This window comes from Tachyglossus aculeatus, chromosome 5 (assembly GCF_015852505.1).
Source record: "Tachyglossus aculeatus isolate mTacAcu1 chromosome 5, mTacAcu1.pri, whole genome shotgun sequence".
Classification (NCBI taxonomy): domain Eukaryota; kingdom Metazoa; phylum Chordata; class Mammalia; order Monotremata; family Tachyglossidae; genus Tachyglossus; species Tachyglossus aculeatus.
In genome coordinates, this window is record NC_052070.1 from 58162193 (window position 1) to 58190185 (window position 27993).

The 27993-nt window shown below is 49.1% G+C and overlaps 1 protein-coding gene across 2 annotated transcripts; it reads left to right on the top strand.

Moving 5' to 3' along the window:
- On the top strand, window positions 1-27978 carry SLC66A1 (solute carrier family 66 member 1). 2 transcript variants are annotated; one of them, XM_038746797.1, is made up of 8 exons: window positions 1-124; window positions 7642-7878; window positions 20816-20945; window positions 21325-21412; window positions 24344-24495; window positions 24787-24879; window positions 25349-25534; window positions 27427-27978. In XM_038746797.1, exons 2-8 carry the CDS (start codon window positions 7706-7708, stop codon window positions 27508-27510), a joined length of 906 nt encoding a protein of 301 aa, XP_038602725.1. In that variant the 5' UTR covers window positions 1-124; window positions 7642-7705; the 3' UTR covers window positions 27511-27978. The 2 variants fall into 2 exon arrangements, with proteins under 2 accessions (XP_038602725.1, XP_038602726.1); XM_038746798.1 differs by lacking the exon at window positions 1-124 and adding an exon at window positions 4473-4491.
- Window positions 27979-27993: the final 15 nt, after the last annotated feature.

Here is a 27993-nt window from a genome sequence, read left to right on the forward strand (position 1 = left end):
GCAGCTGGGCCCGTCCTGGACCCCCATCATCATCCTCCTCCTCCTCCTCCTCCTCCTCACCCCCCATCATCATCCTCACCCCCCCATCCTCGGGCCTCCGCCTCAGCGAACAACCACAACCACGGTAATCAGAAGAACAAATACTGGGAGGATTTAATGATGGCCTTTATTAGGCGCTTACTATGTGCACAGCACTGTTCTAAGCGCCGGGGAGGTTACAAGGTGATCAGGTTGGGCCACGGGGGGCTCACAGGCTTCATGTTGCCAACTTGCACTTCCCAAGTGCTCTGCACACAGTAAGCGCTCAATAAATACGATTGATTGATTCATCCCCATTTTACAGATGAGGGAGCTGAGGCCCAGAGATGTGACTTGCCCAAAGTCACCCAGCTGACAAGTGGCGGAGCCGGGATTTGAACCCACGACCCCCGACTCCAAAGCCCGGGCTCTTTCCACTGAGACACGCTGCTTCTCTATTTAATAATAATAATAATGGCATTTACGAAGCGCTTACTATGTGCAAAGCACTGTTCTAAGCGCTGGGGAGGTTGCAAGGTGATCAGGTGGGCCCACGGGGGGCTCACAGTCTTCATCCCCATTTTACAGATGAGGGAACTGAGGCCCAGAGAAGTGAAGTGACTTGCCCAAAGTCACCCAGCTGACAAGTGGCGGAGCTGGGATTTGAACCCACGACCCCTGACTCCAAAGCCCGCGCTCTTTCCACTGAGGCACGCTGCTTCTCTATTTAATAATAATAATGATGGCATTTACGAAGTGCTTACTATGTGCAAAGCACTGTTCTAAGCGCTGGGGAGGTTGCAGGGTGATCAGGTGGGCCCACGGGGGGCTCCCAGTCTTCATCCCCATTTGACAGATGAGGGAACTGAGGCCCAGAGAAGTGACTTGCCCAAAGTCACCCGGCTGACAAGTGGCGGAGCCGGGATTTGAACCCACGACCCCTGACTCCAAAGCCCGGGCTCTTTCCACTGAGATATGCTGCTTCTCTATTTAATAATAATAATAATGATGAAGATGGCATTTATTAAACCCTTACTATGTGCAAAGCACTGTTCTAAGCACTGGGAAGGGGGAGACTGTACTAAGCGTTTGGAAAGTACAATTTGGCAACAGATAGAGACGGTCCCTACTCAACAGCGGGCTCACAGGCTAAAAGGGGGAGGCAGACAACAAAACATATTGACAAAATAAAATAAATAGAATATGTACAAATAAAATAGATTAATAAATGCATACAAACATATATACATATATACAGGTGCTGTGGGGAGGGGAAGGAGGTGATGGGGGGGAGACTGTACTAAGCGCTTGGAGAGTACAATTCGGCAACAGATAGATACGGTCCCTACTCAACAGTGGGCTCACGGGCTAGAAGGGGGAGACAGACAACAAAACAAAACATAATGACAAAATAAAATAAATAGAATATGTACAAATAAAATAGAGTAATAAATGCGTACAAACATCTATATATAGATACAGGTGCTGTGCGGAGGGGAAGGGGTAAGGCGGTGGGGATGGGGAGGGGGAGACTGTACTAAGCGCTTGGAAAGTACAATTTGGCAACAGGTAGAGACGGTCCCTACTCAACAGCGGGCTCACAGGCTAGAAGGGGGAGACAGACAACAAAACATATTGACAAAATAAAACAGAATATGTACAAATAAAATAAATAGAGTAATAAATGCGTACAAACATCTATATATAGATACAGGTGCTGTGGGGAGGGGAAGGAGGTAAGGCGGGGGGGGATGGGGAGGGGGAGACTGTACTAAGCGCTTGGAAAGTACAATTTGGCAACAGATAGAGACGGTCCCTACTCAACAGCGGGCTCACAGGCTAGAAGGGGGAGACAGACAACAAAACATATTGACAAAATAAAACAGAATATGTACAAATAAAATAAATAGAGTAATAAATGCGTACAAACATCTATATATAGATACAGGTGCTGTGGGGAGGGGAAGGAGGTAAGGCGGGGGGGATGGGGAGGGGGAGACTGTACTAAGCGCTTGGAAAGGACAATTCGGCAACAGATAGAGACCATCCAGACTGTGAGCCCACTGTTGAGTAGGGACCGTCTCTATATGTTGCCAAGTTGTACCTCCCAAGCACTTAGTACAGCGCTCTGGGGTTAGACTTGAGCTTGGCGTCTCCTACAAGGAGTGGTGGCATCAGCTGTTTTATAAATGGTCCCGTGCCGGGGCCTCCTGGGCGGAAACAAGGACCGGTCTTGACTAATAGGCCCACGGGACACCGTGTCCAGCTAGACTCCTGCTTGATAGAGGTGAGCTTCGTCCCTCGTCCAAAAAAGTCACCCTTGAGCGCGCTCATCCCACAGACCCGGCCTTTGGAGTTCAAACCCAGGGCCCCTAACTATCCTGCCCAAGAGGAAAGGGAGCCGGGTTTCCCAAGTTCAGAGGCGCCCGCCTCCTCCCATCTACCCACCACAACCCTTGTAGATGCGCCAAGCCTGCCAATTAGTCGGTCAGTGGTGTTTATTCATTCATTCAGTCGTACTTATTGAGCGCTTACTGTACTGCTTGGGCTATTGAGCCCTCCTCCCCCTCCCCATCCCCGCCGCCTTACCTCCTTCCCCTCCCCACAGCACCTGTATAGATGTTTGTACGGATTTATTATGGCTCAGTGGAAAAAGCCCGGGCTTGGGAGTCAGTGGTCATGGGTTCAAATCCCGACTCCACCAGCTGTCAGCTGGGTGACTTTGGGCAAGTCACTTCACTTCTCCGGGCCTCAGTTCCCTCATCTGGAAAATGGGGATTAAGACTGGGAGCCCCCCGTGGGACAACCTGCTCACCTTGTAACCTCCCCAGCGCTTAGAACAGTGCTTTGCACATAGTAAGCGCTTAATAAATGCCATCATCATCATCCCAAGCACTTGGTACAGTGCTCTGCACATAGTAAGCGCTCAATAAATACGATTGATGATGATGATCATCATCATTTATTTTATTTGTACGTATTTATTCTGTTTATTTGGTTAATACGTTTTGTTGTCTCCCCCCTTCTAGACTGTGAGCCCGCTGTTGGGGAGGGACCGTCTCTAGATGTTGCCAACTTGTGCTTAGTACAGTGCTCTGCACCCGGTAAGCACTCAATAAATACGATTGAATGAATGAATGAATGCTGTGTGCAGAGCACTGTACTAAGCGCTTGCACTATATTGAGCTCTTACTGCACGGGGTTAGAAATAGGATGTTGAGTCTGAGTCTGAAACATGATGAGGTGTGGTTCGCCAAGGGGGAGACCCAGCTAATAATAATAATAATAATGGCATTTGTTAAGTGCTTACTATGTGCAAAGCACTGTTCTAAGCGCTGCTAATAATGATGGTATTTGTTAAGTGCTATGTGCAAAGCATTTATTCATTCATTCATTTAATCGTATTTATTGAGCACTTACTGTGTGCAGAGCATGGTACTAAGTGCTTGGGAAGTACAAGTCAGCAACATCTAGAGACGGTCCCTACCCAACAGCGGGCTCACAGTCTAGAAGGGGGAGACAGACAACAAAACAAAACATATTAACAAAATAAAATAAGTAGAATAGTAAATATGTACAATCAATCAATTTATTGAGTGCTTACTGTGTGCAGAGCACTGTAGTAAGCACTTGGGAAGTACAAGTTGGCAACATATAGAGACGGTCCCTACCCAACAGCGGGCTCACAGTCTAGAGGGGGGAGACAGGCAACAAAACAAAACATATTAACAAAATAAAATAAATAGAATAGTAAATATGTACAATCAATCAATCATATTTATTGAGCACTTACTGTGTGCAGACCTCTGTAGTAAGCGCTTGGGAAGTCCAAGTTGGCAACATATAGAGACGGTCCCTACCCAACAGTGGGCTCACAGTCTAGAGGGGGGAGACAGGGAACAAAACAAAGCACATTAACAAAATAAAATAAATAAAATAAATATGTACAAGTAAAATTGTACTCTTCCAAGTGCTTAGTACGGTGCTCTCCACAAAGTAAGTGCTCAATAATAATAACCATGATAATGATGGCATTTATTAAGCGCTTACTATATGCAAAGCACTGTTCTAAGTGCTGGGGAGGTTACAAGGCAATCAGGTTGTCCCACGGGGGGGGGCTCCCAGTTTTAATCCCCATTTTACAGATGAGGGAACCGAGGCCCAGAGAAGTGAAGTGACTGGCCCCAAATCACACAGCTGGGTGTAGGGGGGCCAGAGGGCCTGAGAGTCTTGAGATTGACCAGAAACTGCTGAGCCTCTGAGAGAGAGAGAGCGGTTTGCCCGAGGAAAGCTCCGGACTCGCCCTTCCCTCTTCTTTTTGGTAATAAGCAGTGAAAAAAAAAAGAGGAAACGAAAAGACTTGATTTGTGGGAATCAGAGAACCAAGCCGTCGGCAGAGATAACCGGGAAGGGGAAGAGAAGTGGAACAGCGAGGCCTGCAGAGGCCTCTTGGAGAACGATCTTCAGCTCTGAGTAAGCATTCATTCATTCAATCGTATTTACTGAGCGCTTACTGCGTGCCGAGCACTGTGCTAAGCGCTTGGGAAGTCCACGTTGGCAACATCTAGAGACGGTCCCTACCCAACAGTGGGCTTACAGTCTAGAAGAAGCATTGCGGCCTTGTGGATGGAGCGCGGGACTGGGAATCTGGCAATCAGAGGACCTGGGTTCCAATCCCGATTCCGGCACTTGATTGTTGTGCCGGAATATTACTCTATTTATTTATTTATTTTACTTGTCCATATCTATTCTCTTTATTTTATTTTGTTAGTATGTTTGGTTTTGTTCTCTGTCTCCCCGTTTTAGACTGTGAGCCCACTGTTGGGTAGGGACTGTCTCTAGATGGTGCCAACTTGTACTTCCCAAGCACTCAGTCCAGTGCTCTGCACACAGTAAGCGCTCAATAAATACGATTGACTGATTGTGTGATTTCATTCAGTCAGTCGTTCAGTAGTATTTATCGAGCGCTTACTGCGTGCAGAGCACTGGACTGTATATATATGTATATATGTTTGTACATATTTATTACTCTATTTTACTTGTACATATCTATTCTATTTTATTTTGTTAGTATGTTTGGTTTTGTTGTCTGTCTCCCCCTTTTAGACTGTGAGCCCACTGTTGGGTAGGGACCGTCTCTATATGTTGCCAACTTGGACTTCCCAAGCGCTTAGTATAGTGCTCTGCACACAGTAAGCGCTCAATAAATACGACTGATTGATCGATTGTGTGATTTCATTCAGTCGGTCGTTCAGTTGTATTTCTCGAGCGCTTACTGCGTGCAGAGCACTGGACTGTATATATATGTATATGTGTTTGTACATATTTATTACTCTATTTTACTTGTACATATCTATTCTATTTATTTTATTTTGTTAATGTGTTTTGTTTTGTTGTCTGTCTCCCCCTTCTAGACTGTGAGCCCGCTGTTGGGTAGGGACTGTCTCTATATGTTGCCAGCTTGTACTTCCCAAGCGCTCAGTACAGTGCTCTGCACACAGTAAGCGCTCAATAATACGATTGATTTGATTTGATTTGGACTACGCGCTTGGGAAATACAATCCAGACGAGTTCCCTGCCCACAGTTTCAGGAAAGTCATGTCACTTCTCTGCCCTTCAGTTCCCTCATTTGGGGATTAAGCCTCATGTGAGATGTGGACTTTGTCCGACGTGATTAGCTTGTAGTAGATAGTATAGTGCCTGACTCCTAGTAAGAACTTAATACCATAAAAAAGGCAGTGTGCCATCAGAGTCAACACCTTCTTCTCTTCTCATTGTATATGTTGCCAACTTGTACTTCCCAAGCGCTTAGTACAGTGCTCTGCACACAGTAAGCGCTCAATAAATACGATTGATTGATTGATTCTCATTGTAGCAGGGTCCAATAAAACATTTTTTTCCCATTTATGTGGCTGAATCTTCCGTCTTTGTCCAGGTTTTTCAAGTGGGTAAGGCTGGGATCACCTCGAGGAAAACCAGGCCGTCCTATAATGTGCTTTTTCTAAAGGTCACCCAAGCACTCTGTCCAGAGTTTGGCCCCCAGCAAGCCCTTGAACAAAACTGCGCTCTCGACTTCAATCAGTCGTATTTATTGAGCGCTTACTGTGTGCAGAGCACTGTGCTAAGCGCTTGGGAAGTACAAGCTGGCAACATATAGAGAAGATCCCTACCCAACAGTGGGCTCACAGTCTAGAAGCCCCTTACAGCCCCTTACAGGCAGGAATCGTGTCTACCAGCTCCGTTATAGTAAACTCTCCCAACTGCTTAGTACAGTGCTCTGCACACAGTAAGCGCTCAATAAATATGATTGAATGACTGTACATATTTATTATTCTATTTTACTTGTACATATTTGCTATTCTATTGATTTTATTTTGTTAATATGTTTTGTTTTGTTGTCTGTCTCCCCCTTCTAGACTGTGAGCCCGCTGCTGGGTAGGGACTGTCTCTAGATGTTGCCAACTTGTTCTTCCCAAGCGCTTAGTACGGTGCTCTGCACACAGTAAGCGCTCAATAAATACGATTGAATGAACGAATGAATGTACGTATTTGTTACTCTATTTTACTTGTACATATTTACTATTCTATTTATTTTATTTTGTTAATATGTTTTGTTTTGTTGTCTGTCTCCCCCTTCTAGACTGTGAGCCCGCTGTTGGGTAGGGGCCATCTCTATATGTTGCCAACTTGGACTTCCCAAGCGCTTAGTACAGTGCTCGGCACACAGTAAGCGCTCAATAAATGCGATGGAATGAATGAATGAATAAATGAGCCCACTGTTGGGTAGGGACCGTCTCTATATGTTGCCAACTTGGACTTCCCAAGCGCTTAGTACGGTGCTCTGCACACAGTAAGCGCTCAATAAATACGATTGAATGAATGAATGAATAAATGACCCCGCTGCTGGGTAGGGACCATCTCTATATAATAATAATAATAATAATAATAATAATAATAATGGCATTTATTAAGTGCTTACTATGTGCAAAGCACTGTTCTAAGCACTGGGGAAGTTACAAGGTGATCAGGTTGTCCCACAGAGGGCTCACAGTCTTAATCCCCATTTTACAGTTGAGGGAACTGAGGCCTAGAGAAGTGAAGTGACTTGCCCAGAGTCACACAGCTGACAATTGGCGGAGCTGGGATTTGAACCCATGACCTCTGCCTCCAAAGCCCGGGCTCTTTCCTCTGAGCCACGCTGCTTCTCATGTTGCCAACTTGGACTTCCCAAGCGCTCAGTACGGTGCTCGGCACACAGTAAGCGCTCAATACGATTAAATGAATGAATGAATACCATTGATTGACAAAGGCTGATCTTTTTTTTTTATCTTCAAATAGATGAGATCAGATGACCTGGGCTGTGGGAGGGCGAGAGCGTCGTCGTCCACGCAAACCTGAGTGATTCCCTTTCCCAGATTCTGGTCAGCATCAAAGAAAGTGGCTTGAGCACGTTAGGGCCTTGATGAAGATGTTATCTTCGACTTTATCAATCAATCAATCGTATTTATTGAGCGCTTACTGTGTGCAGAGCACTGTACTAAGCGCTTAGCCCTGAAGAGGAGATCCGGCCCTGTTGCAAGGCAGGGAGCTCGGCTAATCCTCCCTTATCCTGCTCGCTCCTAGGGCCAGAGAGCCGCCGCGGACACCCGTCGGCCGTCCCTTCGATCCCACCCCGGGAGGCTCCGCCATGTTCTGGAAGCCCCTCGGCTCCGCGCTCCCGGCCGGGAACTTCTCCGACTGCCCCAACGGATCCCTGTGGGTGTGGGACGTGTTCAGAGAGTGCGCTCGGGACGGCCGGGACTTCGCCAGTGTGGTCCTGGGCCTGGCTTCCATCCTCTGCTTTGCTGGCGCCTCCTTTCCGTAAGTAGAGCTCGCTCGGCTGGACTTGAGGGAAAGGCAGGGGGCCTTTTTGGGGAGAAGCTTTTTTTCGGGGTGTGAGGCATTTATTAAGCTCTTACTGTGAGTCAACTCAGTTACCTCATCCGTAACTGGGCCTCAGTTACGTCATCTGTAAAATGGGAGTCAAACAGCTCTTACTATGAGTCCAACACTGTTCTTAGCACTGGGGTGACTTAGGTTGCTAAGTAACCTTACTAAGTTACATAGCAAGTGCTTAGTAAATGCCATCATTATTATTATATACTTACCAAGTTACATAGTAAGTGCTTAATAAGTGCTGTCATTATTATTATTCTCTGGGCCTCAGTTACCTCATCTGTAAAATGGGAGTCAAACAGCTCTTACAATGAGTCCAACACTGTTCTTAGCACTGGGGTGACTTAGGTTACTAAGTAACCTTACTTACTAAGTTACATAGCAAGCGCTTAATAAATGCCATCATTATTATTATATACTTACTAGGTTACATAGCAAGCGCTTAATAAATGCCATCATTATTATTATATACTTACTAAGTTACATAGTAAGCGCTTAATAAATGCCATCATTATTATCATTATTCTCTGGGCCTCAGTTACCTCATCTGTAAAATGGGAGGCAAACAGCTCTTACTATGAGTCCAACACTGTTCTTAGCACTGGGGTGACTTAGGTTGCTAAGTAACCTTACTTACTAAGTTACATAGCAAGCGCCTAGTAAATGCCATCATTATTATTATATACTTACTAAGTTACATAGTAAGCGCTTAATAAATGCCATCATTATTATTATTCTCTGGGCCTCAGTTACCTCATCTGTAAAATGGGAGTCAAACAGCTCTTACTAAGAGTCAAACGCTGTTCTTAGCACTGGAGTGACTTAGGTTGCCAAGTAACCTTACTTACTTACTAAGTTACATAGCAAGTGCTTAATAAATGCCATCATTATTATTATATACTTACTAAGTTACATAGTAAGCGCTTAATAAATGCCGTCATTATTATTATTCTCTGGGCCTCAGTTACCTCATCTGTAAAATGGGAGTCAAACAGCTCTTACTATGAGTCAAACACTGTTCTTAGCACTGGGGTGACTTAGCTTGCTAAGTAACCTTACTTACTAAGTTACATAGCAAGCGCTTAATAAATGCCATCATTATTATTATATACTTACTAAGTTACATAGTAAGCGCTTAATAAATGCCATCATTATTATTATTCTCTGGGCCTCAGTTGCCTCATCTGTAAAATGGGAGTCAAACAGCTCTTACTATGAGTCAAACGCTGTTCTTAGCACTGGGGTGACTTAGGTTGCTAAGTAACCTTACTAAGTTACATAGCAAGCACTTAATAAATGCCATCATTATTATTATATGCTTACTAAGTTACATAGTAAGCGCTTAATAAATGCCGTCATTATTATTATTCTCTGGGCCTCAGTTACCTCATCTGTAAAATGGGAGTCAAACAGCTCTTACTATGAGTCAAACACTGTTCTTAGCACTGGGGTGACTTAGCTTGCTAAGTAACCTTACTTACTAAGTTACATAGTAAGCGCTTAATAAATGCCGCCATTATTATTATATACTAAGTTACATAGTAAGCACTTAATAAATGCCAAAATTATTATTATTCTCTGGGCCTCAGTTACCTCATCTGTAAAATGGGAGTCAAACAGCTCTTACTGTGGGTCAAACACTGTTCTTAGCACTGGGGTGACTTAGGTTGCTAAGTAACCTTACTTACTAAGTTACATAGCAAGCGCTTAATAAATGCCATCATTATTATTATATGCTTACTAAGTTACATAGTAAGCGCTTAATAAATGCCGTCATTATTATTATTCTCTGGGCCTCAGTTACCTCATCTGTAAAATGGGAGTCAAACAGCTCTTACTATGAGTCAAACACTGGTCTTAGCACTGGGGTGACTTAGCTTGCTAAGTAACCTTACTTACTAAGTTACATAGTAAGTGCTTAATAAATGCCGCCATTATTATTATATACTAAGTTACATAGTAAGCACTTAATAAATGCCAAAATTATTATTATTCTCTGGGCCTCAGTTACCTCATCTGTAAAATGGGAGTCAAACAGCTCTTACTGTGGGTCAAACACTGTTCTTAGCACTGGGGTGACTTAGCTTGCTAAGTAACCTTACTTACTAAGTTACATAGCAAGCGCTTAGTAAATGCCATCATTATTGTTATATACTTACTAAGTTACATAGTAAACACCTAATCAGTGCCATCATTATTATTATTCTCTGGGCCTCAGTTACCTCATCTGTAAAATGGGAGTCAAACAGCTCTTACTATGAGTCCAACACTGTTCTTAGCACTGGGGTGACTTAGGTTGCTAAATAACCTTACTAAGTTATATAGCAAGAGCTTAATAAATGCCATCATTATTATTATATACTTACTAAGTTACATAGTAAACACTTAATAAATGCCATCATTATTATTATTCTCTGGGCCTCAGTTACCTCATCTGTAAAATGGGAGTCAAACAGCTCTTACTATGAGTCAAACATTGTTCTTAGCACTGGGGTGACAGGTTACTAAGTAACCTTACTTACTAAGTTACATAGTAAGTGCTTAATAAATGCCATCATTATTATTATTCTCTGGGCCTCAGTTTCCTCATCTGTAAAATGGAAGTCAAACACTGTTCTTAGCACTGGGTGACTTAGGTTACTAAGTTACTAGTAACCTTATGTGACTTAGGTTACTAAGTTACTTCCCCAGTGACTTAGGCACTGGGGAGGCAGCGTGGCTCAGTGGAAAGAGCCCGGGCTTTGGAGTCAGACATCATGGGTTCAAATCGTGACTCTGCCACTTGTCAGCTGTGTGACTTTGGGCAAGTCACTTCACTTCTCTGGACCTCAGTTACCTCATCTGTAAAATGGGGATTAAGACTGTGAGCTCCACGTGGGACAACCTGATCACCTTGTAACCTCCCCAGCACTTAGAACAGTGTTTTGCACATAGTAAGCGCTTAATAAATGCCATCATTATTATTATTCTCTGGGCCTCAGTTTCCTCATCTGTAAAATGGAAGTCAAACACTGTTCTTAGCCCTGGGGTGACTTAGGTTACTAAGTCACTTAGGTTACTAAGTTACTAGTAACCTTACATGACTTAGGTTACTAAGTTACTTCCCCAGCGACTTAGGCACTGGGGAAGCAGCGTGGCTCAATGGAAAGAGCCCGGGCTTTAGAGTCAGACATCATGGGTTCAAATCGCGACTCCGCCACTTGTCAGCCGTATGACTTTGGGCAAGTCACTTCACTTCTCTGGGCCTCAGTGACCTCATCTGTAAAATGGGGATGAAGACTGTGAGCCCCCCGGGGGACAACCTGATCACCTTGTAACCTCCCCAGCGCTCAGAACGGTGCTTTGCACATAGCAAGCGCTTAATAAATGCTATTATTATTATTATTAAGTCACTTCTCTGGGCCTCAGCTACCTCATCTGTAAAATGGGGGTGAAGACTGTGAGCCCCCCGGGGGACAACCTGATCACCTTGTAACCTCCCCAGCTCTTAGAACAGTGCTTTGCACATAGCAAGCGCTTAATAAATGCTATTATTATTATTATTAAGTCACTTCTCTGGCCCTCAGCTACCTCATCTGTAAAATGGGGGTGAAGACTGTGAGCCCCCCAGGGGACAACCTGATCACCTTGTAACCTCCCCAGTACTTGGAACAGGGCTTTGCACATTTTAAGCACTTCATAAGAGAAGCTTCATAAGAGAAGCAGCGTGGCTCAGTGGAAAGAGCACGGGCTTTGGAGTCAGAGGTCATGGGTTCAAATCCTGACTCCGCCAGTTCTCAGCTGTGTGACTTTGGGCAAGTCACTTCACTTCTCTGGGCCTCAGTTCCCTCATCTGTCAAATGGGGATGAAGACTGTGAGGCCCCTGTGGGACAACCTGATTGCCTTGTAACCTCCCCAGCGCTCAGAACAGTGCTTTGCACATAGTAAGCGCTTAATAAATGCTATTATTATTATTATTAAGTCACTTCTCTGGGCCTCAGCTACCTCATCTGTAAAATGGGGATGAAGACTGTGAGCCCCCCGGGGGACAACCTGATCACCTTGTAACCTCCCCAGCACTTAGAACGGTGCTTTGCACAGAGTAAGCGCTTCATAAATACCACTATTATTATTAAGTTGGACACAGTCCCTGTGCTGCATGGGACTCACACTCTAAGTGGGAGGGGAAACACAGAACTGAGGCACGGAGATAATAATAATAATAATAATGATGGCATTTGTTAAGCGCTTACTATGTGCAAAGCACCGTTCTAAGCGCTGGGGAGGTTACAAGGTGATCAGGTTGTCCCCCGGGGGGCTCAAAGTCTTCATCCCTATTTTACAGAAGTGACTTAATAATAATAATAGCATTTATTAAGCGCTTACTACGTGCAAAGAACCGTTCTAAGCGCTGGGGAGGTTACAAGGTGATCAGGTTGTCCCACGTGGGGCTCACAGTGTTAATCCCCATTTTTTCAGATGAGGTCACTGAGGCTCAGAGAAGTTAAGTGACTTGCCCAAGGTCACACAGAGATGTCAAGTGACTTGCCCCAGGTCATTCAGCAAGCAATTGGCAGAGCCAACGTTAGAACCCATGTCCTCCCGACTCCCTCGCTCCTGCTGCTCTTTCCACTAGACCAGGTGACCGTGGGGGGTTCCCGCCTGGCTGGGTCTGGTTTGGATATTTTCCAGCAGCCCTGGGGTGTGGCCTTGACCTTCCCAATTCTTCCCTCCCTCCCTTTTAATCCCTTTAAAGACAATAATCCATCAATCAATCGTATTGAGCGCTTACTGTGTGCAGAGCACTGTACTAAGCACTTGGGAGGTCCAAGTTGGCAACATCTAGAGACGGTCCCTACCCAACAGTGGGCTCACAGTCTGAAAGGGGGAGACAGAGAACAAAACCAAACATACTACCAAAATAAAATAAATAGAATAAATATGTACAAGTAAAATAAATAAATAGAGTAATAAATATGTACAAACATATATACAAGAAGAAGGGGTCGCAGTAGCAGGCCACTTCCTGGAGCATCTTTCGCCACTTCCTGTCCCAAACGGTGTTGCTCCGGCCTCTAAAAGTGGCTGCAATTCCAGGGCGCGGAGCAGATCGGGTGTAAATCAATCAATCAATCAATCAATCGTATTTATTGAGCGCTTACTGTGTGCAGAGCACCAGGTCCGAGAGGTTACGGGGTCCCAACTGGTACCCGGGTGATTTCAGAGCCCCTTTCCGCCCTGGCCTCTGCAGCCCTCATTTTCCCAACCAAGCTGGAGGGGCAGAGCAAAGGGGGTCCCAGTTGTTTTATCGCTCTGGGAGTGGGTTCCTCCGGGGAAAGTGAGTCACAGCCCAGAAGGAGAAGCAGTATGGTCGAGGGATGAGATCACAGCTTGGGGAGTCAGATCATTTATAATAATAATAATAATAATGGCATTTATTAAGCGCTTACTATGTGCAAAGCACTGGGGAGGTTACAAGGTGATCAGGTTGTCCCACGGGGGGCTCACAGTCTTCATCCCCATTTTCCAGGTGAGGGAACTGAGGCCCAGAGACTGTGAGCCCACTGTTGGGTAGGGACTGTCTCTATATGTTGCCAACTTGTACTTCCCAAGCACTTAGTCCAGTGCTCTGCACACAGTAAGCGCTCAATGAATGCGATTGATTGATTGATTGAAGTGACTTGCCCAAAGTCACCCAGCTGACAAGTGGCGGAGCCAGAATTTGAACCCGTGACCTCTGACTCCAAAGTCCAGGCCCTTTTCCACAGAGACATGTTGCTTCTCATTTGGGTTCTAATCCCGGCTCTGCCACTGGCCTGCCGGGTGACCTTGGGCCAGTCACTTCCCTTCTCTGGACTTGGGTTTCCTCATCTGTAAAATGGGGATTCAATATCCGATCTCTCTCCTTCTTAGACTGTGACCCCCATGTGGGAAAGGGATTGGGTCCGACTTGATTATCTCACGTCTACCCCAGGGCTTACGTAGCACATACCACACTCATTATCATTAGAACAGTGCCCAGCACTTAGAACAGCACTTTGCACATAATAAGCGCTTAACAAATACCATCATTATTATTATTATTATTAGGGCTGGCTGAATCTGAAGGATTCATTTATTCATTCAACCGCATCTATTGAGCGCTTAGTGTGTGCAGAGCACTGTATTAAGCGCTTGGGAGAGTACAGCGTGGCTCCGTGGAAAGAGCCCGGGCTTTGGAGTCAGAGGTCGTGGGTTCAAGTCCTGGCTCCGCCAACTGTTAGCTGTGTGACTTTGGGCAAGTCACTTCACGTCTCTGGGCCTCGGTTCCCTCATCTGTCAAATAGGGATTAAAATTGTGAGCTCCCCCATGGGCCAACCTGATCACCTTGTAACCTCCCCGGCGCTTAGAACAATGCTTGGCACATAGTAAGCGCTTAATAAATGCTATTATTATTATTATTAGAACAGTGCTTGGCACATAGTAAGCGCCATCATTATATCCTTATATATACCATATATCATATATATCATAATAATGCCATCATTATTATCACTGTTATTATCATCAATCATATTTATTGAGCACTTACTATGTGCAGAGCACTGTACTAAGCGCTTATAACACATATCATATATGTAATATATGTAATATATCATATGTAATATATCATATGTAATATAATATATTAATTTATATTATATTAACATATTATATTAACATATTATATTAACATATATTATCACAATATAACAGAAAATTGACACATTACCTGCCCATAACAAGCTTACGGTCTAGGGAGGCATTAATGTAACTAAATGAATAAATTACCTAAGTACTGTGGGGCTGGGGGGATGAATAACGGGAGCAAGTCAGGGCGATGCCGAAGCGGGTGGAGAAAGAGGAAAGGAAGTTTTCATCCTGTAAGGTTTTGAAGGAGAGGAGAATAATTGCCGGGAGGATTTGAGGAGGGAGGATATTCCAGGCTAGAGGCAGGACTTGGGCGAGAGGTCAGCGGCGCGATACACATCAATCGTATTTATTGAGCGCTTACTATGTGCAGAGCACTGTACTAAGCGCTTGGGAAGTACAAATTGGCAACATCTAGAGACAGTCCCTACCCAACAGTGGGCTCACAGTCTAAAAGATGATGGAGGTTGAGATCTGAGGAGGCCTCAGACAAGATCCGACGCTGTGGGGACTGTCAGCTCACGTCTAGCGGAGCCCTGCCTCGTCGGGCATCGCTTCTTCTAGTCTGTGAGCCCGCCGTTGGGTAGGGACCGTCCCTATATGTTGCCAACTTGGACTTCCCAAGCACTTAGTACAGTGCTCTGCACACAGTAAGCGCTCAATAAATACGATTGATTGATTGATTGATTCTTCCAGCATCCCCTGGTTACCTCAGAGCCAGCCCACCCCAGCTTCTCACTCACCTGCCCTGTAGTTCCCTGACTAGACGGTAACCTCAAGTGCTTAGTACAGTGTTCTGCACACAGTAAGCGCTCCATAATAATAATAATCATTTTGGTATTTGTTAAGCATTTACTATGTGCCAAGCACTGTTTTAAGCGCTGGGTAGATCCAAGGTAATCAGGTTGTCCCACATGGGGCTCACAGTCTTAATCCCCATTTTCCAGATGAGGTAACTGAGGCCCAGAGAAGTGAAGTGACTTGCCCAAAGTCACACAGCTGACAAGTGGCGGGGCTGAGATTTGAACCCACGACCTCTGACTCCCAAGCCCGGGCTCTTTCCACTGAGCCACGCTGCTTCTCAATAAATACAGTCTTCTAGACTGTGAGCCCGCTGTTGGGTAGGGCCCGTCTCTATATGTTGCCACCTTGTACTTCCCAAGCGCTTAGTACAGTGCTCTGCACACAGTAAGTGCTCAATAAATACCATTGAATGAATGAATGAATCAATCAACCCATCAATCAATCACATTTATTGAGCACTTACTGTGTGCACACAGTAAGCGCTCAGTAAATGAGTGCCTTGGGAGAGTACAGCAGAAGCAGCGTGGCTCAGTGGAAAGAGCCCGGGCTTCAGAGTCAGAGGTCATGAGTTCTAATCCCGGCTCCGCCGTCAGCTGTGTGACTTTGGGCAAGTCACTTCACTTCCCTGTGCCTCAGTTCCCACATCTGTAAAATGGGGATAAAGACTGTGAGCCCCATGTGGGACAACCTGATCACTTTGTAACCTCTCCAGCGCTTAGAACAGTGCTTTGCACATAGTAAGCACTTAATAAATGCCATTATTATTATTATTATTGTAATCCCCGCTCCGCCAACTGTCAGCTGTGTGACTTTGGGCAACTCACTTCACTCCTCTGTGCCTCAGTTACCTCATCTGTAAAATGGGGATTAAAACTGGGAGCCCCCCATGGGACAACCTCCTCAGCGCTTAGAACAGTGCTTTGCACATAGTAAGCGCTTAACAAATACCATTATTATTATTATTACAGTACAACAGAGTTGTGAGCAGGAATCAGATCTACCAACTAAGTTATATTGTACTTTCCCTAGATGCTTAGTACAGTACTCTGCACCCTGTAAGCGCTCAATAAATTCATTCATTCATTCAATCGTATTTATTGAGCACTTACTGTGTGCAGAGCACTGTACGAAGCGCTTGGGAAGTACAATTTGGCAACATGAGAAGCAGCGTGGCTCCGTGGAAAGAGCCCGAGCTTGGGAGTCAGAGGTCGCGGGTTCAAATCCTGGCTCCGCCACTTGTCAGCTGTGTGACTTTGGGCAAGTCACTTGACTTCTCTGGGCCTCAGTTATCTCATCTGTAAAATGGGGATGAAGACTGTGAGCCCCACGTGGGACAACCTGATTACCTTGTATCTACCCCAGTGCTTAGAACAGTGCTTTGCACATAGTAAGCACTTAACAAATAACAACATTATTATTATGACTCATCCAAGGTCACACAGTGGACACCTGGATGACCCAGGATTAGAACCCAGGACCTCTGGCTCCCAGCGCCGGTCTCTTTCCACTAGGCGGCGCCGCTTCTGTAACAGAGGGGAAATGACTCGTCCAAGGTCACACAGCCGACGAGTGGCAGAGCCAGGATTCGAACCCAGGTCCTTCCGACTCCCAGCCCCGAGCTCTTTCCCCTAGGGGGCGCCGCTTCCCTAAGGCGAGTGAAGTGACTCGTCCAAGGTCACACGATTGACTGATTCATTTTCTAAGCTCACTGTGGGCAAGAAATGTGTCCTGAAAACAGGCTCATCTTGCACAGTGGCCTTAGCGTTTGTCCTCCCTCCTTCCCTCCGCTGGGCTACTGAGTCTGGGTCCCAAAGGGTATTATTATAGTTATTATAGTTAACAATTCATAGCAACTCTAGGGATAGATTTTCTCCAGAACATCAATCATCAATCGTATTTATTGAGCGCTTACTGTGTGCAGAGCACTGTACTAAGCGCTTGGGAAGTACAAGTTGGCAACATATAGAGACAGTCCCTACCCAGCAATGGGCTCACAGTCTAAAACATCCTAAGAGCCCGGGCTTGGGAGTCAGACGTCATGGGTTCAAATCCCGGCTCCGCAACTTGTCAGCTGTGTGACTTTGGGCAAGTCACTTCACTTCTCTGGGCCTCAGTTCCCTCATCTGGAAAATGAGGATTAAGATTGTGAGCCCCACGTGGGACAACCTGATCAGCTTGTATCCTCCCCAGCGCTTAGAACAGTGCTTTGCACATAGTAAGCACTTAACAAATACCAACGTTATTAAGAGAAGCAGCGTGGCTCAGTGGAAAGAGCACGGGCTTTGGAGTCAGAGGTCATGGGTTCAAATCCTGACTCCACCGCTTGTCAGCTGTGTGACTTTGGGCAAGTCACTTCACTTCTCTGGGCCTCAGTTCCCTCATCTGTAAAATGAGGATTAAGATTGTGAGCCCCACGTGGGACAACCTGATCAGCTTGTGTCTTCCCCAGCACTTAGAACAGTGCTTTGCACGTAGTAAGCACTTAATAAATGCCATTATTATTATTATTCTGCCATAATCCATAGCCTTGCTAACGGTTCTTCCATTATCGTCATTATGGTCTCTATCCTCTAGGTCCTGGTCTGCCTCTTCCAAGTTTTCCCTAGACTTTTCTTGTCTTCTCCAGAGAATTAGTCCTCCTGATGATGTGTCCAAAATATGCTAATCTTAAATCGAGCCACTTGGCCTTCCAAAGGCCACATTGGCTTAATTTGCTCCAAAACTCATTTGTTTTCCGGGCGGATCAGTGGTATGCACAAAAGCCTTCTCCAACACCATATTTCAACACAATCGTTGCTCTTTCTAGCCTGTTTTTTTCACTGTCCAGCTTTCAGATCCATACATTGTCATTGGAAACACCGGAGAATTGATTGCTTGTATTTTTGTGGCAGTTGTTACCTCAGCACATTTCATGATGTTTTTTCCAGGCTTTTTCATAGCAAACCTTCCTAACATTAATCTTCGACATATTTCTTGACTACTGGTTATTATTGATTAGCGATCCCAGGAGAGAAAAGTTGTCATCTTCTTCAATCTTCTCTCCATCTGCTATGAGTTAAAACTTCCAGTTGTCATGATCCTTTTTTTTTTTTTGACAGTCAAATACAGGCCCATCTTTTCGCTCTGCTCAACTTTTAATAACCCCCTCAAATCTTCTTCACTTTCTGCTAGTAGTGTAGTATCATCAGCATAAGGAAGGTTGTTTATACTCCTTCCTCCAATCATTACTCCCCATTCTTCTTCAACCCGGGAGTGGCTCCTAAATGACTGGGGAAGCTCCATTATAAGCAGTAAATAAAGCCTCCGGAAAAAGATAAGGTGGACTACATTCTTTCGTCAGTCCCACTTTCAAATGAGTTCCTCGAGGCCCAGGGCCCTTGTCTCCGGGACTTGCCCTATTCCTCATGAGCCTCCAGCCTGCTAAAGGAATGGAACAACCGCTGAACTGTTCGATCAATCAGTGCTTATTGAGCGCTTATGCTGTGCAGAGCACTGCCCTAAGTGCACGGGAGAGTACCTTGCAACTCTCCCTCCCTCTTTCCCTCTTCCCCCTTTCTCTTCCCCTCCCTCTCCCTCTCCCCCTTTCCTCTTCCCCTCCCTCTCCCCCTTTCCTCTTCCCCTCCCTCTCCCCCTTTCCTCTTCCCCTCCCTCTCCCCCTTTCCTCTTCCCCTCCCTCTCCCCCTTTCCTCTTCCCCTCCCTCTCCCCCTTTCTCTTCCCCTCCCTCTCTCCCCTTCTCTTCCCCTCCCTCTCTCCCCTTCTCTTCCCCTCCCTCTCTCCCCTTCTCTTCCCCTCCCTCTCTCCCCTTCTCTTCCCCTCCCTCTCCCCCTTTTCTCTTCCCCTCCCTCTCCCCCTTTTCTCTTCCCCTCCCTCTCCCCCTTTTCTCTTCCCCTCCCTCTCCCCCTTTTCTCTTCCCCTCCCTCTCCCCCTTTTCTCTTCCCCTCCCTCTCCCCCTTTTCTCTTCCCCTCCCTCTCCCCCTTTTCTCTTCCCCTCCCTCTCCCCCTTTTCTCTTCCCCTCCCTCTCCCCCTTTTCTCTTCCCCTCCCTCTCCCCCTTTTCTCTTCCCCTCCCTCTCCCCCTTTTCTCTTCCCCTCCCTCTCCCCCTTTTCTCTTCCCCTCCCTCTCCCCCTTTTCTCTTCCCCTCCCTCTCCCCCTTTTCTCTTCCCCTCCCTCTCCCCCTTTTCTCTTCCCCTCCCTCTCCCCCTTTTCTCTTCCCCTCCCTCTCCCCCTTTTCTCTTCCCCTCCCTCTCCCCCTTTTCTCTTCCCCTCCCTCTCCCCCTTTTCTCTTCCCCTCCCTCTCCCCCTTTTCTCGTCCCCTCCCTCTCCCCCTTTTCTCTTCCCCTCCCTCTCCCCCTTTTCTCTTCCCCTCCCTCTCCCCCTTTTCTCTTCCCCTCCCTCTCCCCCTTTTCTCTTCCCCTCCCTCTCCCCCTTTTCTCTTCCCCTCCCCCTCCCCCTTTTCTCTTCCCCTCCCTCTCCCCCTTTTCTCTTCCCCTCCCTCTCCCCCTTTTCTCTTCCCCTCCCCCTCCCCCTTTTCTCTTCCCCTCCCTCTCCCCCTTTTCTCTTCCCCTCCCTCTCCCCCTTTTCTCTTCCCCTCCCTCTCCCCCTTTTCTCTTCCCCTCCCTCTCCCCCTTTTCTCTTCCCCTCCCTCTCCCCCTTTTCTCTTCCCCTCCCTCTCCCCCTTTTCTCTTCCCCTCCCTCTCCCCCTTTTCTCTTCCCCTCCCTCTCCCCCTTTTCTCTTCCCCTCCCTCTCCCCCTTTTCTCTTCCCCTCCCTCTCCCCCTTTTCTCTTCCCCTCCCTCTCCCCCTTTTCTCTTCCCCTCCCCCTCCCCCTTTTCTCTTCCCCTCCCCCTCCCCCTTTTCTCTTCCCCTCCCTCCCCCTTTTCTCTTCCCCTCCCTCCCCCTTTTCTCTTCCCCTCCCTCTTCCCCTTCTCTTCCCCTCCCTCTTCCCCTTCTCTTCCCCCCCCTCTCCCCTCTCTCCCTCTTCCCCTTCTCTTCCCCTCTCTCCCTCTTCCCCTCTCCCCTTCTCTTCCCCTCTCCCCCTTTCTCTTCCCCCTTCCCTCTCCCTCCTCCCTTCTCTCCCTCCCTCCATTTCTTTCTCCCTCCCTCCTTTCCTCTCTCTCTCTCTCTTTCTCTCTCTCTGTCCTCCCTCCCTCTCTGTTTGTCCAGCTGGATCGCAATGAACCACTCTCCCATCCCCGACAGGAGGAGGGGAGGGCCGGGCCTGATCGGCTGCTGGGAAGCCACCCGGAGTGCCTCTGTGGCAGAATCAAGAGGGGTTGCTCACGCGAGGCCCAAAGGACCGAAAGTCCTTAAAGCTCGGATGACTGGAGGAGGAAATGGAATGGCACCTGATTCGGAGGCAAGGTCTCGGCCCGCTGGCGGCGGGGTTAACGGTCCCTCTTGCCTTCCAGCCAGTACTTCCAGGCCTGCAAGACGGGCAATATGGACCAGGCCCTGTCCGTGTGGTTCCTCCTGGGCTGGCTGGGTGGAGATTCCTGCAATCTCATTGGGTCCTTCCTCGCCGATCAGCTGCCACTGCAGGTACGGGCATCGTCTGAGCCCACCGTGGGGTGGGAATCTCCTGAGGGGCTAAGGGTGGCTTTGGGATGGAGCTGCTTTCTCTGACTGACTCCTTGGGGCCCTTGTGCCCCAAGGTCAGAAGAGAACCAGCTGCAGGCGGCAGGCCTCCGAGCTGCTGGGGCTCTGAAGCAGCCCGTCCCAGCCTCTTGCAATGACAGCATCCCAGCTGGAGACCTGGGCCCTTCTGGAGGGTGGACGGGGATCACGGGTCCCAGCAGGCAGGGCCGCTCGCCTTAAGGTGCCTGCTGAAAGTCGAGGCGTCCGCGCCTTCCCTCACCTGACGAGGCGAGGCCTGAGCCCGGGGCTGGGCACCTCACGGTCCGACCCTGTGCTCTCGCAGACATACACCGCTGTGTACTACGTGCTGGCCGACCTGCTCATGATGTCCCTCTACTTCTATTACAAGTTCAAGAACCAGGGCTTCTCACGTGAGTGCGGTTGGCCGCTTCGTCTCCTTGGGACGCAGCGGAGCCGGATCTTTGGCCGGTGCCGGGCCGTGGGGCTGCAGGGGCTGGGGAATTGTGGGTGGGACTGGGAAAAAAGCTCTCAGCTCTAGGTAACAGGGCACCCAACGGGAAGTATGGGAGGGAAAGGTCTTTCCTCCCTGTCGCCTGAAGGGATCTGGAAGTCCAAAGACTTCCGAGTCATTCATTCATTCAATCGTATCTACTGAGTGCTTACTGTGTGCAGAGCACTGTACTAAGCGCTTGGGAAGTACAAGTTGGCAACGGTCCCTACCCAACAGCGGCTCTGGGTTCCCCCAGCACCTCAGAGGGGGCCTGGGATGGGCCGTCGGAGCAAGCCGGCCCAGGGTGGTCTAGTGGCTAGAGCACAGGTCTGGAAGTGACCTGTGACTTGGTTCTAATAATAATAATGATGGTATTTGTTAAACGCTTAGTATGTGCGAAGCACTGTTCTAAGCGCTGGGGGGATACAAGGTGATCAGGTTGTCCCACATGGGGCTCACAGTCTTCATCCCCATTTGACAGATGAGGTAACAGGCACAGACGAGTGAAGTGACTTGCCCCAAAATCACACAGCTGACAAACGGCGGAGCCAGGATTCGAACCCATGACCTCCGACTCCCAAGCCCGGGCTCTTTCCACTGAGCCACGCTAATCCAGACCCTGCCGCTTGTCTGCTGCTTGACCTTGGGCAATCAATCAATCGATGGTATTTAGTGAGCTCTTACTGGATGCAAAACACTAGACTAAGAGCTTGGGAGAGTACAGTACAACCGAGTTGGTGGATACGTTCCCTGCCCACAACAGTCTAGAGGGGGAGATGGACGTTAATAGAAATCGTAATATTTGAAGATTATGAATATTACAGATAGGTACATAAGTGCTGTGGGGCTGAGGATGAGGTGAATAAAAGGTACAAGTCACTCAACTTCTCTGGGCTTCAGTTTCCTCATCTGTGAAAAGGAGATACCTTTTTCTCCCTCTCCCCCTAGATTATGAGCACCATGTGGGGCAGGGACTGCGTCCAAACTACCCCAGTGTTCACCACAATTATCATCATCATTACCTGGGCAGAGACTAAGGCCAGAAGCAGCGCTTAGAACAGTGCTTGGCACATAGTAAGCGCTTAAAAAATGCCATCATCATTATTATTATTATTATTATTGGATTCCAGTGCCCCTCATCCAGTGCTCAAGCCTTTCAAAAATAACAATAATAATAATAATGGCATTTATTAAGCGCCTACTATGTGCAAAGCACTGTTCTAAGTGCTGGGGAGGTTCCACGGTGATCAGGTTGTCTCACGGGGGGCTCACAGTCTTTAACCCCATTTTCCAGATGAGGTAACTGAGGCCCAGAGGAGTGAAGTGACTTGCCCAAATTCACACAGCTGACAAGTGGCGGAGCCGGGATTTGAACCCACGACCTCCGACTCCAAAGCCCGGGGTCTTTCCATTGAACGCGCTATGTGCCAAGCACTGTTCTAAACACTGGGGTAGATACACATTAGTCAGGTTGGACACAGTCCCTGTCCCACATAGGGCTTAATCCCCATTTTACAGATTCATGCAATCGTATTTATTGAGCACTTACTGTGTGCAGAGTACTATACTAAGCCTATGATGAGGTACCTGAGGCCCCGAAGCAAAGTGACTTGCCCAAGGTCACGCAGCAGACACATGGCGGAGCCAGGATTAGAACCCAGGTCCTTCTGACTCCCGGGCCCACGCTCTGTCATTCATTCATTCAATCGTATTTATTGAGCACTTACTGTGCAGAGCACTGTACTAAGCGCTTGGGAAGTACAAGTTGGCAACATATAGAGACGGTCCCTACCCAACAGTGGGCTCACAGTCTAGAAGGGAGAGACAGAGAACAAAACAAAACATATTAACAAAATAAAATAAATAGAATAAACATGTACAAATAAAATAGACTACTAAATACAGGTGCTGTGGGAAAGGGAAGGAGGTAAGGTGGGGGGAATCCATTAAACCACGCTGCTTCTCCAAACAGGGGGCCCACCCCTACCTTCTACCATGCCCGGTTTTCAAGGCTAAACCGTCCTGGGTTCAGCCCCCAGGTTGGAGTTGAAGACCAAAATATGTGAGATTTTTTTTTTTTTAAGGGAAACCTTCTGGAGTAAGCTGACTAGGGAGAAAGAAAGCTCAAGAAATTCTCCTCCCTGGCCCAGAGGAAGGGACAACTGGGCAGGAAAGGATCTCAATTGTGAGCCCACTGTTGGGTAGGGACTGTCTCTGTATGTTGCCAACTTGTACTTCCCAAGTGCTTAGTACAGTGCTCTGCACACAGTAAGCGCTCAATAAATACGATTGATTGATCTCAAAGCCAGGCGACTGTGGGCCCAGAGCCAGTGACAGGGGTCCCTCCAAGCCACAGGAGCCCGACGGATGCCTATCTTCAGGGTCTCGGAATGATAAAGTCCACAACTACTTCCTCTGGGCAGCAAGGCCTTATCTGGAGTCCTGCCCCTTAATCTTCCAAGATAGGGACGCTCAGAAAGCAAGTGAGCAATGGTGAAAGGGAAGCACCCCGATTTCCTTCCTCTGATCACCATTTGGGGCTCCATCCTCAAGCCCTCCCTCCTTCCTGGGGGTCTCGTTCGGTCACCCTGACAGAAAAACGCTTCAGGAGCCAGTCGGGGGCCCTGCCAGTTGCCAGCTGGGTGACTTTGGGCAAGTCACTTCACTTCTCTGGGCCTCAGTTCCCTCATCTGTAAAATGGGGGTGAAGACTGGGAGCGCCCCGTGGGACAACCTGATCACCTTGTAACCGCCCCCCCAGCGCATAGAACAGTGCTTTGCACACAGTAGGTGCTTAATAAATGCTATTATTATTGTTATTATTATTATTTACCCCTTCTTTCCGTGGCCAGGATCGGCGCCCATCAACACCGCCTTCCTGTTCATCTTCTTGGGGAGCGTATCAGCCGCCCCATTCCTGGGGACCTCCAGTCCCCCAGCCCTAGGAGATGCCTCCTTCAGGGGCCGGACGCTCCTGGCCATCGGGTCTGAGCCGGGCAATAAGGTCAGTCCTTGGGGAAGGAGCGGGGATGGGGGAGGGACTCGACTGTCGCATCTGCCCGGTGCCAGGAGAACAGTCGTGGTGAAATAGACAGAGAGGTGGGAACTGCGGGGAGGAGCTTTGGGGGTGGTGAAAGGGGGTCCGGGGGCCAGGATCGCACTGAGAAGGTGGGAGGGCATTGCCGGGGGGTGGGGGAAGGCCACAGGACATTCGGGGCCATGGGGAGGATGCGGGAAGGGGTGCAGGGAGGAGATGACCTTTGCTATGTCCGTGTTCTCCCTGCCTGTCCTGCAGCCCTTCACCCAGAAAGAGATCATTGGCTTCGCCATCGGCTCAATCTCCAGCATGCTCTACCTGCTGTCCCGCCTGCCGCAGATCTACACCAACGTAAGGGGGAGGGCGGCCCTGCTCCGGGTTGGCGTACGGTGCTGCCACAGTGGCCCCTGACGCCCCTGACCAGGCCAGGGGCTTCCCAGAGGCAACCCTTCCCCAGCCCCACCTCCTCCCGCGGAAGGCGCTCGGCTCTGCCCTTTACCAGTCCGCAGCTCTGGAACGACTGGGACAAGAGGCCGCGGGGGGCCGTCGCCCCTAGAGCCGGGCGGCCCTGGGAGAGACCACTTACGGAGGGTTGGTCAGCCCACTTTTCAAGGCCTTGGGGACGGACTTAAGGGAGAGGAGATTGACCCCAGAATGGGGGGACCAGGAGGCCTGGTGGACTTGTCCGTTGTCCTTCAGGGGCCAGCGTAGGTTGGGGTAGACCAGGAGAACCCGGACAGTCCCCCACACAGACCCCTGCTCCCCCGATGGGGATAAACGGGCCTCCTGTCCCTCTCTGACGCCCTTTGTGCCCTTCCAGTTCCAGAGGAGATCGACCCAGGGCATCTCGTACTCGCTCTTCGCCCTGGTGATGCTGGGGAACACCCTATACGGGCTGAGCGTGCTGCTCAAGAACCCCGAGCCCGGGCAGGCCGAGGGTAACTACGTCCTCCACCACCTGCCCTGGCTGATTGGCAGCCTGGGCGTGCTGCTGCTGGACACCATCGTATCCTTCCTTCACTACGGTCTCCGGGCCGGCCAACCTGCCGGGCCAAGACCCAATAAGAGCCGTCCGGAAGAGCGCTCCGGGGCCGTGTTCTGCCCGAGGCCGGCTCGGCTGGATTCTCCCTTGTCCTCTCCCCCGCGGGCCTCGGGGTCAGGGCCCCTCTCCCTCTCAGCCAGAAGGTGACCCCAGCCCTCACTCTCCTTTCCAGAACGAGTTAGCCGATGGCCTCGGGAAGGACTCGGAGCAGGGGAGGGCCCCTGGAACCGGGACCGCAGGCTGGCAGGAAGCTGGGCTGAAATTGAGCTCCGGACTGAGGCTTTCTCCCGCCGCAGCCCGAGCACGGAGCAGCCTCACAAGCTCTACCCATCTCTGACCTCACGCTGGCCCGTGTCATTACCCTTTTTCCCCCAGTGTGACCCGCCCCCCCCGACTCTTGGGGGTGTGCACCCCTGGGTGTCTGCTTCCCCTAGACTCTGCGCCTGGGCCTCATGTTGTCCCCTACCCTTCTCCTGGAAGCCCCACATTTCACTGCCACCATCAAGCAGTGGAGGCAACATTGCTTTTTGAACGAAGGGGCAGCTTTGGGAGGGAGCTTGCAGGGGAGAAATGGAGGGGAAGGGAGGAAGACAAGAAGAGAGACAGGGAAAGGAAGAGGAATCAATAAGTGATATATATCGAGCACTGTTCTAAGCACTTGGGAGAGGACAATATAACAGTCGGTAATTATGATCACTGCCCTCGAGGAGCTTACAGTCTAGTGGGGGAGTGGGACATCGAAAGGTATTGCAGAGAGGTGGGTGGCGGGAGTGGGGGTGCCTTCTCCCCCACTTTCCCCCAGTATGTCTTCACTATCACCTTCAGAGAAGCAGCGTGGCTCAGTGGAAAGAGCCCGGGCTTTGGAGTCAGAGGTCATGGGTTCAAATCCCAGCTCCACCACTTGTCAGCTGTGTGACTTGGGGCAAGTCACTTCACTTCTCTGGTCCTCAGTTCACTCATCTGTAAAATGGGGATGAAGACTATGAGCCCCCCTGTGGGACAACCTAACCCCCTTTAACCTCCCCAGCGCTTAGAGCAGTGCTTTGCATGTAGTAAGTGCTTAATAAATGCCATTATTATATGGCCCATGGCGCTCACCTCCATCCCAGAGCTGGCCACCCACTGGCCTCAGCCCCAACCCGATCAGCCCCCATGGCTGCCAGGACTCCAGGGTGCCGACCCCATTGACACCCACACCCAACTCGTGTCCTGAGGACTCCACATCTCACTCATGCCCCGAGAGCCCCAGACCCCATACACCACCCTTGGCTGGCGCTCAAAACACTCCCGCCCACTCCCAGCTCCCATAAAGCCTCCCACCCCAGCTGGAAGGGGCCAAGAGGTGGCAGCTGGGACTCATTTTTCAAATTTTCCTGCCCACAGAACTGGGGGTGAAGTTAATGGTACTGCCCCCACCAAAACAAAAAGCCCCCCGATCCCTGCCCTCTAGGAGTTTACAGTTTAAGACAGAAATTAGCTATGTAAAACAAACCCTGTTCCTTCCCTCCCAACCCCAAGACAGCCTGTGTGGGCTACACCCTGAGGTCAAAAGCTTCCACCCTCCAATGCCAAAAATCACTCAGCCAGCGGAGAGGGGGATGAACAGGAGGCTGGGATTCCTTAGGAATTGGGAATATTCTGCCGGGAGCACAGCTGGAGTGTGAGCAGCAGAAGGCCCCCGGAGCTTGGGGACACCTTCCTGCCTCTTCGGAAAAGGACATCCTTTGAAATCCTACGCTGCAGGGAGAGACCAGGGTCTCCCTAAGTGAGGGAAAGGGCCGAGGTGGCCCTGCGGGATGCTGGGGAAGTCAGCACACTTCCTATTTTGCATTCCTCCTTAACGAGCACCCCTCCAGATCTCAATGCAATTCTTGGCGTACCGGCAAAGCCGGTTGGAGCAGCATGAGAGAGAACCCCTCCTGGGCAAGGTCGCAAGCTGACCGGGAGCCCGGGAGTCGAGCCGAGGACGACAAGGGAACAGAGATGGAGAAGGGAAGGCTGGGGAAGGGATCAGGGCACGATCGAAGCCCAGGCCGGGCCCGTCCTGGTGCCGAAAGACACGAAGACTCTTCCGCATCCTCCCGGCTTCGTACCACACCTGTGAACTCACCGCTCCCAGGAGGGAGCCGGGACTGAACCTCCAGAGCTGCTCTCGACGATTCTAGTATCAGGCCGAAGGCGGCAGCTCGGCCTCCGGATGAATCCCAACAAGGGGGCTGGTCTCCCTGCGCCTCGGTTTCCCTCAGAGCCAGGTCACGCTTGTGGGAGAGCAGGCCGGGCTTGGGTCGAGCCGGAAAAGCCGATCACCTCAGCCCTTTCCCTAGCCCGGCTCGCAGAGCCCCTGCTCGACCAACCCACTCCTCTTCGTTTTATCTGGTGCTGAGCCGAGTAAACTCCACTTTCATTCATTCATTCATTCAATC